The 13,845-nt window shown below is 38.2% G+C and overlaps 1 protein-coding gene across 6 annotated transcripts in view; it reads right to left on the bottom strand.

Moving 5' to 3' along the window:
• The window catches only part of TRMT11 (tRNA methyltransferase 11 homolog), a 99,609-nt gene that overhangs the window by 67,104 nt on the left and 18,660 nt on the right, over positions 1-13,845 (bottom strand). For 5 of the 6 annotated variants that reach the window (XR_008391528.1, XM_053664858.1, XM_053664857.1 and 2 more), the window contains 4 exons: positions 11,326-11,490; positions 9,674-9,746; positions 9,417-9,548; positions 2,561-2,681 (listed from right to left, as the gene is read on the bottom strand). Coding sequence is in view for 5 of the 6 variants with exons in the window: in XM_053664858.1 (XP_053520833.1) it covers positions 2,561-2,681; positions 9,417-9,548; positions 9,674-9,746; positions 11,326-11,490 (491 nt within the window). In the remaining variant the exon portion in view is untranslated. The remainder of the gene's footprint in view (positions 1-2,560; positions 2,682-9,416; positions 9,549-9,673; positions 9,747-11,325; positions 11,491-13,845) is intronic. The other variant, XM_037139604.2, reaches the window with a different exon arrangement.

A 13,845-nucleotide genomic window follows, 5' to 3' on the forward strand; every position in this document is an offset into this window, starting at 1 on the left:
AATAATCAAAAACTTCCCAACAAACAAAAGCCCAAGACCACATGGCTTCACTGGTGAATTCTACCACAATCAAAGAATTAAACTCAAACTCTTCCAAAAATTAGAGAAAGAGGGAACACTTCCAAATTCATTTCATGAGGGCAGCGTTACCCTGATTCCAAAACTAGATGAGGACACCACAAGAAAGAAATTTATAGGCCAGTATCTCTGATGAACATAGATGTAAAAATCTTCTGCAAAATATCAGCAAACCAAATTCAACAATACATTAAAAGGATCATACACAATGATCAGGTGCGATTTATTCCAGAGATGCAAGGATGGTTCAACATCCACAAATCAGTGTGCTACAACACATTAACAAACTGAAAAATAAATATGACATGATGATGTCAATAGATGCAGAAAAAGCATCTAATTCAACAACTAGTTAAGATAAAAACTCTCAACAAAGTAGGTATAGAGGGGACATGCTTCAACATAATAGAAGACACACATGTCAAGCACAGAGTTAACATCATACCCAATGTTAACTGTGCTTGACACGTGTGTGAAAGCTTTTCCTCTTTCATCAGGAATAAGACAAGAATGCCCACCCCTGCCTAGGCAAGAACAAAGAAAAGTCCTAGCCAGGGCAATTACCAAGAGCAAGAATACAAAGCACTCAAACTGAAAAGAAGTAAAACCGTCACTATTTGCAGGTAACATGTTATTATACACAGAAAACCCTAAAGACTCCATCAGAAAACTGGTAGGACTAATAAAACAAATGCAGTAAAGCTGCAGGATACAAAAATCAATATATAAATATCAACTGTGTTTCAATACACTAATAATGAACTGTCGGAAAGAGAAAATAAGAAAAAATCCCATTTACAATTGCATCAAAAATACCTAAAAAGAAATTTAACTGAGGATGTAAAATACCTCTACACTGAAAACTGTAAGACACTTATGAAAGAAACTGGAGACACAAATAATAAAAAGATATCCCATGCTTGTAGACTGAAAGAATTAATATTGTTATAATGTTCATATTACAAATTCAGTGCAATCCTTTCAAAATTCCAAAGGCACTCTTCACAGAAATAGAACATACAATCTTAAAAACTTATATGTAACCACAAAAGACCCCAAATTGCAGATACAATTTTGACAAAGAGGAACAAAGCTAGAGGTATCACACATCCTGATTTCAAACTGGACTGATTACGAAGCCAGAGTAATCAAAACAGTACAGTATTGGCATAAAAACAGGTACATAGATCAGGTGAACAGAACAGAGAGCCCAAAATAAACCTATGCAAACGTAGTCCACTTTATGACAAAGGGGGGTAAGAATATACAATGGGGAAAGGAAGTCTCTTCAATCAAGGGCGTTAGGAAAACCAGACAGCCACATGAAAACAATGAAACTAGACCACTGCCTCAGAAAAATTAACTCAAAATGGATTAGAGACTTAACCAAAAGACCTAAAGCCATAAAACTCCTAGAAGAAAGCATAGGCCAGGCCATACACTCTGTGACATAGGTCGTGGTGATGACGTTTTTGGGCCTGACTCAAAAATCACCGGCAACAGAAGCAAAAATAAACAAGGGGGACTACATTGAACTAAAAAGTTTCATCAACAAAATGAAGAGACCATGTACTGCATGGGAGAAAATATCTGTCAACCACAGATGAGATGCGGGGTTAATGTCCAAAATACATACAGAACGCATACAACTCAATAGCAAAAACATATATATCTGATTAAAAAATGAGCAGAGGATCTAAACAGACACTTTTCCAAAGAAGACAAAATGAAGACAAGATGCTCACGTCACTGAATTCCAAGGCAGTAACCTTCCGTTCTTTCCTGTTCGCCCTACAGACCCAAAGCAAAGATGGGGCCTGCCTAAGTTTCCAGTGAGCTGGGAGGGCTGTGGTTGTCAATCCAGTCCAAAGAGCATTCTGTGCATGATGGAATTAAGTTCCACTATGAGGTGTTTTTCATAGCAGTTCTGTTCTGATCTGGACATAAATATTGCAGGTGCTTTGTGCTTTCTTGTCAGGCTTAAGTGTGTGGGAGGGAAGGGGCGGAGGGGGAAGAACGGAGAGAAGAAGAAAAAAGACCATGTTGTGCTCCGACTGATGGGGGAAATCACTGTCTCCCTCATACAAGGTGACATTTTCTCTTCCGAACGGTCTGCAATCGAGTAAGTTATGCTTCTGGAGAGAAATAGTAAAAAACTAGAAGATTACTAATTAAATGATAGATACTTAATTAAGAGTGCTCTGTTTTATAACCGAGTTAGCAACAAGAATGTCAAATAAAGCCTGAGCAGTTTAGGTCACTTTAATTCTACTCGTCCATTAAACTTCCCTATCTTACTTACTTCTACCCTCTAACCCCACCACCAAAATGCCACAAACCCCTTCCCCTCCTGTTTTTTCCTGACTTCATCCATTATTTTTTTAAATCAGGGACTAACATTCAACATTGCGTTAGAGGAAAACTACAAAAATAGATTTCTAATCCTTCCAGAATTTATCCTCAAAGTACTACAATAATGTACCTCGAATTTCTTCACCTTTTCCATTGTTATCAAGCGCCTTGATGTGTGACTGGAAAGCTTCTGTTCACAGTTGCTAAGCAGCTTCAGGCAGGGATGCCAGGGCACCACCTCCTCAGTGTATCTGGAGGAAGAACAGGCCTGTGAGGAGCACCGCATGCACACCCCACACAGGACGGGCACGGGGCTATCCAGTGTGGTGTGAGACCTCCTCCCACTGCATGCTGTGCCGTTTTATTGTATATATACGCCATTGACATAATATATAGACAATCTGGGTTTTTAAAAAGCAAAGTATTTTAATATGCCCCCTCTCAAAAGGAGTTTGTTTTGCCTGTGGAATGAGAATGAGAGAATATAAGCATGTTTTACTGAAGAATGCCAGGAATTTAAAACCACAAAAATATAAGACAACAATAATTCCATCCTAAAGATCCCACGAGAGCACCTAAAAGACAGAAATACATCCTGCAGGAACTTGACATTCATGAGAAACTGATTCATCAGGAGATTTATTAATTTCCCAAAGTATAAAGTCTATTATAGCCTGTACTTTCCTCTATAAAATTTTGCCTCTGCATCTTGACATCTCCATTAACTTTGTAAAAACACAGGACTAAAGTTACTTATAAGACTATTCGATAGACTACCACTAAAAGAAACAGCTGAGGTCAGTTCTCCGGTCACCAGCACCATGAAATCAAAGCGAAGCCACGATAACAAGCAGCGGAAATGGCTGCGCAGCGCAGGCACCTCGTGACTGGAGATGACGACACCTAGAAAACAGGACACTCAGGCTGCAGGAGTTCAGAACCTGACACCTGGCAGGTTGTTGGTATTAATCCTGGCAGAAAAAACAGGTGACAGACAGGGCGAAAACAGCTACAGAGCAGGATGCAGAAGAACAATGGGGGAGGTTCAGGAGTACTATGAGCGACACACTGACTGCTGGTTTTTATTTTTCCTCTGCAAATCTGTACCTTTCTGGATACTCTCTAGAAACATTTATTACATGGGGAATTTTAAAGCTCTGATCCAAAATGGGTAAGATGCTGATTAGCACTTCATTTAAAGGACATCCATCTCATCTACAATGCATCAACAGTGTCTTCCCCACCAGAAGTCTTTTACTGACTTCTCTAGGTCTCTCTGACCTTCAAGGATCTCTCCCCATTACCTCAACCACATGCTCAAAACCCTCATCACCCACTCAGCAAGCAACATTCATCATGCACTCACTTTATTATCAGTGGAAGGAATTCTCTTGAAGTCATTCTCTGCCTCCTTCCTTAGGGCTTTGCGACAAGTCATGACCATTTCAGATCTCACCTCATTTAATAATTCTCTAATGTTCACTATACTGCCAGAAAGGTTGCACTTCTACAAAATTTAGTTAAAATCAAATTTGACGTCTTCATACAAAGCATTTATGATATGAAGGAATATATCATACACCATGGTTTGCAGATTAAAATAAAAAGTGGTAAGAGAGAGAAGATAGAGCCTCAATTGTACGCTTCCAAACAGCAGGGTTTACAGATGTCTGAAACCGTCAAACTTAGTACCCTTTGTGAAGAGAAAAAAAGAGTTTATTTCCTGGTGGAGTTTACAAAGTATTTTTACTAAAACATTACTTAAATATATACAAACATAAATTAGAGATAAATTCCTTATGTTTATATCCCTTATATAACTATAAAACCAAAAATAAATTTATAAACCAAACTAGAAGCACAAAGCCAATATAATTTTAATTAATATTTATGACATAAATATTGGTAAACTATTAAAACTAAGTCACTAATTTTTGGCTTAAGAGCAGAAAAAATATGTACATGTTTTAGATTCTGGTTCTAACTTGATCTTTAAGTTTAAGAAGGAAGGAACATTAGTTGGGTCATCATTACCAGTAATAATTTATTTTTAACCACAACTCTATTATATTAATGAACCAATCAATTTAACAGTATATTTCCAAAGTAAATTTAAAAAATAGCAGTTCAAAAATGCTTTACTATATATTTACCAATATATTTCATAGTAATGAACTGTGTGCAAACTATTAAATAGAGGCAATAAATCTGAGCTATGCTTGGACTATTTTGATAGTACAGTACCCTATCTTAATTCCATTTTTATTACTATCCTCTACAAGCATCTATTTAAAATCCAAATCGGCCAGCAGAGGCAAACCCATGGAGACAGATAAGTAGTTGCCGGGGCCAGAAGGAATAGATATTCCTCATGTGTACAATGTTTCCTTTTGGGTTAATAAAAATGTTCTGGAAGTAGATAATGGCATGGCTGTGTAACTCTGTGGATATACTAAAAACCATGGACCTGTACACTTTAAAAGAGTGACTTGCGTGGTATATACATTATAATTTAATTTTTTAAATAAAAGACAAAAAAACTCCTATGTACACAGGCCCCTATCTCTTCCATGAACCAGTTCTGAAAGTCACTAATTTTCCTGTGAATCTTCAAGCCTCAGGCTTTTTTAAAATGTTACCACAGTTTCACCTCCCATTTGAGAAACAGATTTTGTGTTGATTGAAGCAACACTGGAAACAGTGTAAGGAATCAATTTTTTTCTGTCTCCTAGATGAGACATGAAAAACATGTTCTGTTCACTGCTTGAGCCACAAAATTCATTGTATTACAATTAAATCTGAGCCCCAACTTCCGCTTCGAGGCAATTCATTAGGCTTCTTCACTTTTCCAGCATTTTAGTCACGAGAACTATCAGGTGCATCTCTATTAAAGAGCATCTTTCACAAAGGAACAGTTTGTAGTCACTTCAAGACCCTTATCTGTGCAAGGACAATCAGAAAACAACACTACACAGATATGCAGAACCTGGGCAAACAGCTACACTCAGTTAACTCAGCAAAGCCTCTAACATCAAACCCGGAGGAGTCCAACTTATGCCCTGTCAAAGTGACTGTTACACAGATCTTCAGGGTCATTTTTCCAGTAGTTGAAACTACGAACAAACAACCCACAAACAACAAGAGTCAGTGATTTTATGGTGCAAGCCTCTATGAGTGATAAGAATGCACTGTGAGGACATAGATGAAGGACTGGTCACTCTGCTGAGAAGGGCTGAGAAAATGTCACCAGGTAGTGGCAAATTAAGTCAGGCTTTGGAAGATGACTAGAATTTTATCAATTGAGGAAGAAGGGTAAATCAAGCAATGGGGACAGAATGAACAACAGAGAAAAAATATAAAGTGTACAGAGTATCCTGACTTGGGCAACAAAATGTGATACACTCGAGTGGGGGAAATCTAGACTAAAGGGGAAAAACAGAAGTCTGTTCAGTGGCGATTCCTTCACTGCACTTTAAACAAACTTTTCAATCATCGGCTCCAATGATTCTTCACAAATCACTAAGCTTTTAGGTAGTATTTTGTTTTTATTATGCTTTATACTTTTTTAAATATCCTGGGTTTAAGAAATAGTACCTGAACTTGATTATAACATATAATTCTTATTTTTCTTACATTTACTGTACATAATTATACAAAACGCATTTCAGAACAGTGTGAAACCTGTCTGTCTTTTCATAATGGCACTTGGAAGCTGTGCTGTTTTTTGTTTGTTTTATAAGCACTGTATTGTAAGTTACAAAGGCTGGCCCACCTTTGCTCAGTATTCGTTTATCAGCTGATAATACTACACATTCATGCCAAGACTCCTTAACACTGGGTTTATATTTTGTTATCAGTGTTAATTTCATTCAACCTCTTTTCAGAAATAAGGAAAACTAATTCCAAGGAGTGAAATGAGCTCTAACGTTACGAAACAGCTTATTGGTTTCTTTCTTCCCCGTGCTGTATGTTCACATAACTCAACATCCCGCCAGATCCCACATGTCTGGTAGGTAAATGACAGGTGTAATTTTATTAATATTTTCAGAGAAGAGCACATTTGTCTATTTCTATGCAGAAGTAGTTTTCGCCTTAGACAAGCTGAATTCCAGCAGCAAGGTTACCTGCTTAACATAAATTTTTTAAAAAGATTTCTATGGCAGATTAAAGAAATGGCCCAAATTTGAGCTACTATCTTGCCAATCTAAAGATCTTTTCTTGACTTACAGTCAAGATGGAGGTGTCCACAAAAACACTTTGCCTCTTCGCGCAACCACAGAAAGAATTATAACTAGACCTCAAAACAAATAACACCCCAACCCATCAGAAAATCAAGCTGTATGGAAGTCCAACAAACAAGGATATAAAGCAGCCACATGCATCCAAAAGGGTAGGAGCAGGAGAGAGGCGGAGACAGGCGGAGATGCGTGGAGAGGCGGGGTGTCACAGCGAGACAGCTGCAGCAGAAGGGGCAGTACCCACACTCATGCGGGGCGGATAAAAATCGGGAGGAACACCTTGGAAGTAAGCGATCCCAGTCCCAGGCTGGACCACACAGCCCACGGTCCCAGTGCCAAGAAGATAAATCCCCATAATATCCGGCTATAAAAACCAATGGGGATTGGAAAGGTGGAAGAAACTGCTGGATTTTCAGGAGACTTGGCTTAAAGGGCCCAGATGGACTTAAAAAGTACACAGACCCACCCTCTCTGGGATTCAGCATCAGGGCAACTGCTGAAAAGGTGCCAGTTGCATGGGGCATATGCCTGGCAAACCTTTAGAGGCCAGGCAGCAGCACTGTCCCCTCGCCAAGCCTTCCCCCCCACACACAGATCCACAAAGCAGTGAAGTGGGTTGCCCTGCCTTGGCAGCTACCTAAGGCTGCGTCCTACACAATTTACAGGTGTATTTTCTGTAATAGGTCATGCTACTTAGACAGGGAGTCAAAGCAGCTCTACTTCTTACACAGAAACAAACATAAGGAGGCTACCAAATTGAGGAGACGAAGAATTATGGCCCAAATGAAATAACAAAACAAAACCCCAGAAAAAGAACTAAATGCAATCCAGATAACCAACCTGTCAGACACACAGTTTAAAACACTGGTGATCAGGATGCTCAGAGAACTCACTGAGTATAACAACAACATAAAAAAAGAAATGAAGGTTATACTAAGTGAAATAAAGAAAAATGTGGAGGTAATAAAATGAAGCCAGGATTCACATCAATGATTTGGAACAAAAGGAAGAAATAAGCATTCAACCAGAATGGCCAGAAGAAAAAACAATTCAAAAAACGAGGGTACAAGGACCCTCTGGGATATCTCCAAACATACCAACATCCGAATCATAGGGATGCCAGAAAGAAAAGAAAAAGAGCAAGAAATTGGAAATCTATTTGCAAAAATAATGAAGGAAAACTTCCCTAATTTGGTAAAGGAAATAAGACTTTCAGGAAGTCCAGGAAGTTCAGGAAGCACAGAGAGCCCTAAAACAAGCTGGACCCAAAGAGGTCCACACCAAGAAACAGCTGAATTAAAAAGCCAAAGGTTAAAGATAAAGAGAGATTCTTAAAAGCAGCAAGAGAAAAAAGGTAGTTACCTATGAAGGAGTTACCATAAGACTGTCAGCTGATTTCTCAAAAGAAATTTGGTAGGCTAGAAGGGACTGGCAAGAAGTATTCAAAGTGATGAAAAGCAAGGACCTACAACCTATACATTTCTCTCTAGCAAAGATACCATTTAGAATGGAAGGGCAGATAAAATTTTTCCCAGACATGGAAAAGCTAAAGGAGTTCATCATGACCAACCCATTATTACATAAAATGTTAAGGGACTTGTCTAAGAATAAAATCAAAACTATGACCATTAAAATGGCAACAAATTCACAACTATCAACAACTGAATCTAAAAAAACAAACTAAGCAAAAAAACAGAACAAGAACAGAATCACAGATATCGAGATCATTTGGAGGGTTATTAGTGGGGAGGGGGAAGGAGGAAAATGGGGGTAAAGGTACAGGGAATAATAAGGGTAATTGGTAGGTACAAAACAGAGAGGGGTGTGTTAAAAATGGTATAGGAAATGGAGAAACCAAAGAACTTATACGTGTGATCTGTGGACATGTAAGTACTGCAGTAGGGTTGAGGGTGATTGCTGGAGCGAATGGGCATACCGGGAGGAAAGAGGCAAAGGGGGGGAAATTGAGACAACTGTAATAGCATAATCAATAAGTAATATTTATTTATTATATATTAAATATATTTTAAATAAATAAAGATCTTGTTCAAGACACCTTATCTTTCATAGCTGATATAAATACATAGCTCTGTTTATAAATAATAATTACTGAATAATAAAACCCAAAGTAATAATGTTGAATATACTCAGGACCTTAAATATATGCAGAGCTTTTATTTTTATGTTAGCTTTTTAAAAAGATTTATTGCATTTAAGGTGATCATAATAGGCAATATATATTAAAGGTAGCTAGTAGCAGATACATGAACCACTCAGCTAAGTTACTGAAAATCACCTATTTGTGGCCTAGAAAAACAGCCACCAAACACTTAGGCAGGTAAGTGTGGCACACAATAGGGACTGGCAAACTTTTTCTCTCAAGGGCCAGAGAGTAAATATTTTAGCCTTTGTGAGCCACGTATGTTTCTGTCACATATTTTTTAACCCTTTAAAAATACATAATACCAGTCTTAGCTCAACAACCTTACAAATACACGCTGAGGATTATATTTGCCCCACAAGCCACAGTTTACGACACCCTGACATAAAATAAAAAGGTCAAAGTAATTCAAGCAATAAGAGAAAGGGGCTGGCTTTACACACATATGTAGGTAAACAAATACTATCATATAGGTTAAACGCAAAGATATTTATCCTGACTGCAACTGGATAGGAAAAACTATATACTAGATACACAAACACCATAGAAAATTGAAACTAAAAATAAAATTATTTAATATTACATACTCTGGTGTGTACACTGGTAACCAATAGACTAGTCTTCCACCTAAAACGAGGGTCTCAGCTGCAAAGTTTAACAGGTCAAGAAACATATCACTCAGACGGTAACTCAAGGAAACAGGAACATGGCTTTCTGGACTACACAAAGAAAACAAAATTTCAAAATCAGTGAAACACTTTAAGGCTGTTAAACTGAGTTAATGAAAAAGAAGCAATGTGCTTCTTCTTAAAGTAGTAACACATCACATTGAACTTTCACTTACCATTTTTCTATCCCTTTTGGTATTTCCTTCTGTGAACCTGTTCTTCTTGTAGATTCTCTGATCCCATATGGAGCTAGGCAGAACACACAGACAACACAGCCAGTCAAAAGTCACCTAAGCCTCAATGAGGGGCAGATGGACACCATGTGCCTCTAGGTACGAAACCCTGAGAAGGACACACTTCACCTATGCAACATTCCAGCTGAGAATGTGTAATGTGAGGAGGACTTGACTGAAAAGTTTTGTGAAGGGAGGCCAGTGTGTTCCTCCAAAATGGCACTGTCATAAAGCCAGAGAAAGGCTATGGAAGTGTTACAAATTAAAGGATGCCTACAAGACATGGCTCCTAAATGCAACACCTGACACTAGAGGGGAACTAATGCTATAAATGGTATTATTGGGTTAATTGACAAAACTGGATGACAATACTGTACTGATTTATTGAAATCTACAGACTAGATTTCATTTATCTAGAGATTTATTTATCTAGATTTATCTAGATAAATATCTAGATTTATTTATCTAGAGACTAGTCTACTCTTAGGAAATGCACACTGAAGTACAGGGGCAAAGGGCCACGATATATACAATTTACTCTCAGCTGACCAAAGAAAAAAATTATAATTTATGTAAATATACATGAAGAGGCAAATAACAGATTGTTAATTAAGAAGTCACCCAGTTTTCATCAAGTATATTCATACAGACATTATAACTTTTCTTTTGTTAGATTTGAAATGATCTAAGTTACCAAAGAATTAAAGTGAGCTGCGATGAATAGATAAATACACAGGCCACTATTTACAGGTTTCCTGACAGACACTTCAGAAAAGGCATGTCTGTTCCCGTAACGGATGCCTGAAGAGCCCGAGAACCCACGAAGCGTGGGAGCACAGGTCTCAGGCACGTTCCTGAAGCTCAGTGTGTTCGCGAGCCCAGTGGTTCACAGAATCCCAAACTTCCTGTAGCTCTGTGAAGCAGGTGCCAGTGAAAACAGGAACTACAAAAAAAATAGGGGCTTACACATGGAAAATATGTGTGATATCTGAAACACTTTCTTCAAATCTGATACTCTAACTGCAAATGAAACTTTGGTTCCAGTGTGTATACTAGTAATCAATTATAGCCAAATGGAAAACAATCATAAAAACAAATATATGCTTCAAAAAATAAGCTGAAGCCCTGGCTGGTGTGGCTCAGTGGATTGAGCGCGGGACTGCGAACCATGCGATCGCGGTTCAATTCCCAGTCAGGGCACATGCCTGGGTTGCAGGCCAGTTTCCAGTTGGGGACACGTGAGAGGCAACCACACATTGATATTTCTCTCCCTCTCTTTCTCCTTCCCTTCCCCTCTCTCTGAAAATAAATAAATAAAATATTTTAAAAATAATAATAATAAGCTGAAGAGTAAAAGTAGTGACAAGTTAATACGTATAGTTTAAGAAAACTAAAGAGTAAACTCTTAACTACTTAATTAAATTGCTATCCTCCCCTGCATTCATACATTGTTTACTACGTGAAGAAGTCGAGGATGGGGGAATACTAGTACAAGTTGGCATTTTGTATGTGTGTTGATAAATTCTGTGTTTTAAATGCAAATAAATGGCTTTAGGAAACTAATTTACTCCTATTTTTGTATAAAACCAACTTACGATCAGTGATGATTGCATCAAAATACGCGCCCTTCCTCCAGGAAGGCTTAGATGCGTCTGAAACCAGGACATCAAGGTAGTACTTCTCTAAGCCATACTGACGAAGATTGGCCCTAATGTTTTCATCCGGTCCTCTCCATTTCTGGTTTTTCCTACTGGCCTTTCCTGAAGGGAAAGAGGAAGACAGGAAATACTAAATCAAACAGGCATTCTTATTTCTTGTCATTTTGCTAGAAGTAATGTTTAACTTATCTAAACCTACATTTACTCAAATATTCAATACAACTTGCTTTCACTTCATTTTTTTTCTTCATTTTTTAGAGAGAGGAAAGGGGGGGAGAGGAGGAAAGGAGGAGAGGGGAAGAGGTGGGGAGTGAAGGGAGGAGAGAGGGAGAGAGAGACAGACATATCAGTGTGTTGTCCCACGTACTGATGCATTTATTGGTTGCTTACTGTATGTGCCCTGACCGGGGATCGAACCTATGACCTTGATGTGCTGCGACAATGCTACCAACTGAGCTACCCCCCCAAGCCAGGGCAAACTTGCTTTCACTTAAAATCTTAATTTTATTCCTACAAACAAATAATTGTTTTTATTTTAACTTATAAAAATACTCTTTAAACAGTGAAATGTACTGACATCTGATATTTTCTATCACTTTTCAAGAAAAACTGACTTAAAACACTCATTTGACACTTACTGGTTTCAAAGCACACAGTAGTAGGATACAAAGTTGAACAGAACACGGTCCCCTTTCCCCAGCAGCAAACAGCCCCGTGTGGAAATAAAGACGAATCAGACAAACAAAACGGAAATTAAGAGCGCTAACTTGGGAAATGGTGGAGCTGGGACCATGAAGAGGGGAGGCCAAATGCAGACATTACAGATGAAAAGTTACAGCAGGGGCTGAAGGAAGAAGGTCAAAAGTTCTAGTTTAGGAGACACAAGTAGGTGATAATACCATGAATTCAGATGAGAGAAACCAAGAGGAAAAAACGAGCTTAGGAAACAAGACGAGATTCATTTTCGGTATGTCAATCTGGCTTGTGAGGCACCCATAAAACATTCAGAGACAGTCGGCAGCTGGAGGTCAGAACGCACGCACAAAGCAGACCCAGTACATAAACTTAAATTAAATCCATTAGGATGAATGACACTATTAACCTAGGTGGGAGTTACATAAATGTTTGTTTTATAATTCCTCGATTTTTATACACTGGTCTGTATTATTATCTACCACACAATAAAGACAAAACTTAAAAATCGAAAGAAGAAATACATGACTCGGCACAACACATAGCAGTAAGAGACGGGAGCAGACAGATGCCTGGAGAAAAGCCGTAAACACAGGACAAAGAAAATCGCAGGGCCTTGGGGAGGAACAAAGAAATAAAGTACGACCCGATGAGACCACTGTCTCGGAAACCGCGGAGGCTTTATGAAGGGCAACGCCGCCAAGTGCTGTGCACCTGTGGCCTCAAGCGTTTTCAGTGGGTGGGAAAGCTGGCAAATGATGGGCACCAGAGAGTGAGAAATGAAGAGCGGATGGCAAGTAAATACGAGTTTTTCAAGAAGTATTTTGGCAAAGGGGGAAAACAAAATGGTAGCGAGAAGGGCCCTACAGATTGACAGAAAAGGTTTTGAATTTTTAAAAATACAAGACACTTGAGAATAGTTGAGTGCAGGAGCACAGGAATGGAGCACATAGTCAACAACATCTCGGATAAGCTCCGAGGAAGCTCTACATCCATGAGAATTCCACCCAAGTGTCCTGAAAGTTCATAATACAACTTCCATGAATAAAACTTCAAATAACTTATATATGACCATTTCCTTAAAGCAAACCTACTGCTTCTACTAAAAGACTGTAGTTATTCTTAGTACTTTGTCTACTCTAACATATTGCAGACAAAGTATCTTTTTCTGGTTAGTCTATTTAGGTGAACTTGATAAAATATACCTCATTTTTCCCTGTGACAAATCTTACTAAATTCCTATAGCCAAGGTAGGAAAAAAGAGGTCACCAAATACAATATATCCAATTGCTTTAGCAAAAGAAAATAAAATATAATAAATTATCACCTGTATAACTTACACTAAGAAAAAGGAAAGCAGTATTTTAAGGGTTGATTCTACTTACAATAGTGTACCTACATATATCCAAACATTTTCAAAATAATCAATGAAATCTGACATTTTTAATACTATTCAGCTATAAGGAAATACGTTTTCAGTTTAATTCCAGTGAGTAACATATGACCAGCAAAGCTTCCATATTTTAAACTACTTTCCAAAATTCCCTAAAAAGCAAGAGATCTTTGAATAGAAACAGTGTTTCATTAGCACCAACATGCTAATCACAAAATAGTCCCGCTCTCCCACTTCTCTTCCAATCCTAAAGTTCACGACCTTACAGTTTGCCTATTTTAAAAAAATCTCTTACTAAGACCACAAAACCTCTTAAGGGAGGGTTTTTTCTTATTCATCACTGTGTTTCCCCAGGAGAGCACTTTGCACAC

This window comes from Artibeus jamaicensis, unplaced genomic scaffold (genome assembly GCF_021234435.1).
Source record: "Artibeus jamaicensis isolate MK-2021 breed Jamaican fruit bat unplaced genomic scaffold, CSHL_Jam_final contig_387, whole genome shotgun sequence".
In the NCBI taxonomy this organism is placed as follows: domain Eukaryota; kingdom Metazoa; phylum Chordata; class Mammalia; order Chiroptera; family Phyllostomidae; genus Artibeus; species Artibeus jamaicensis.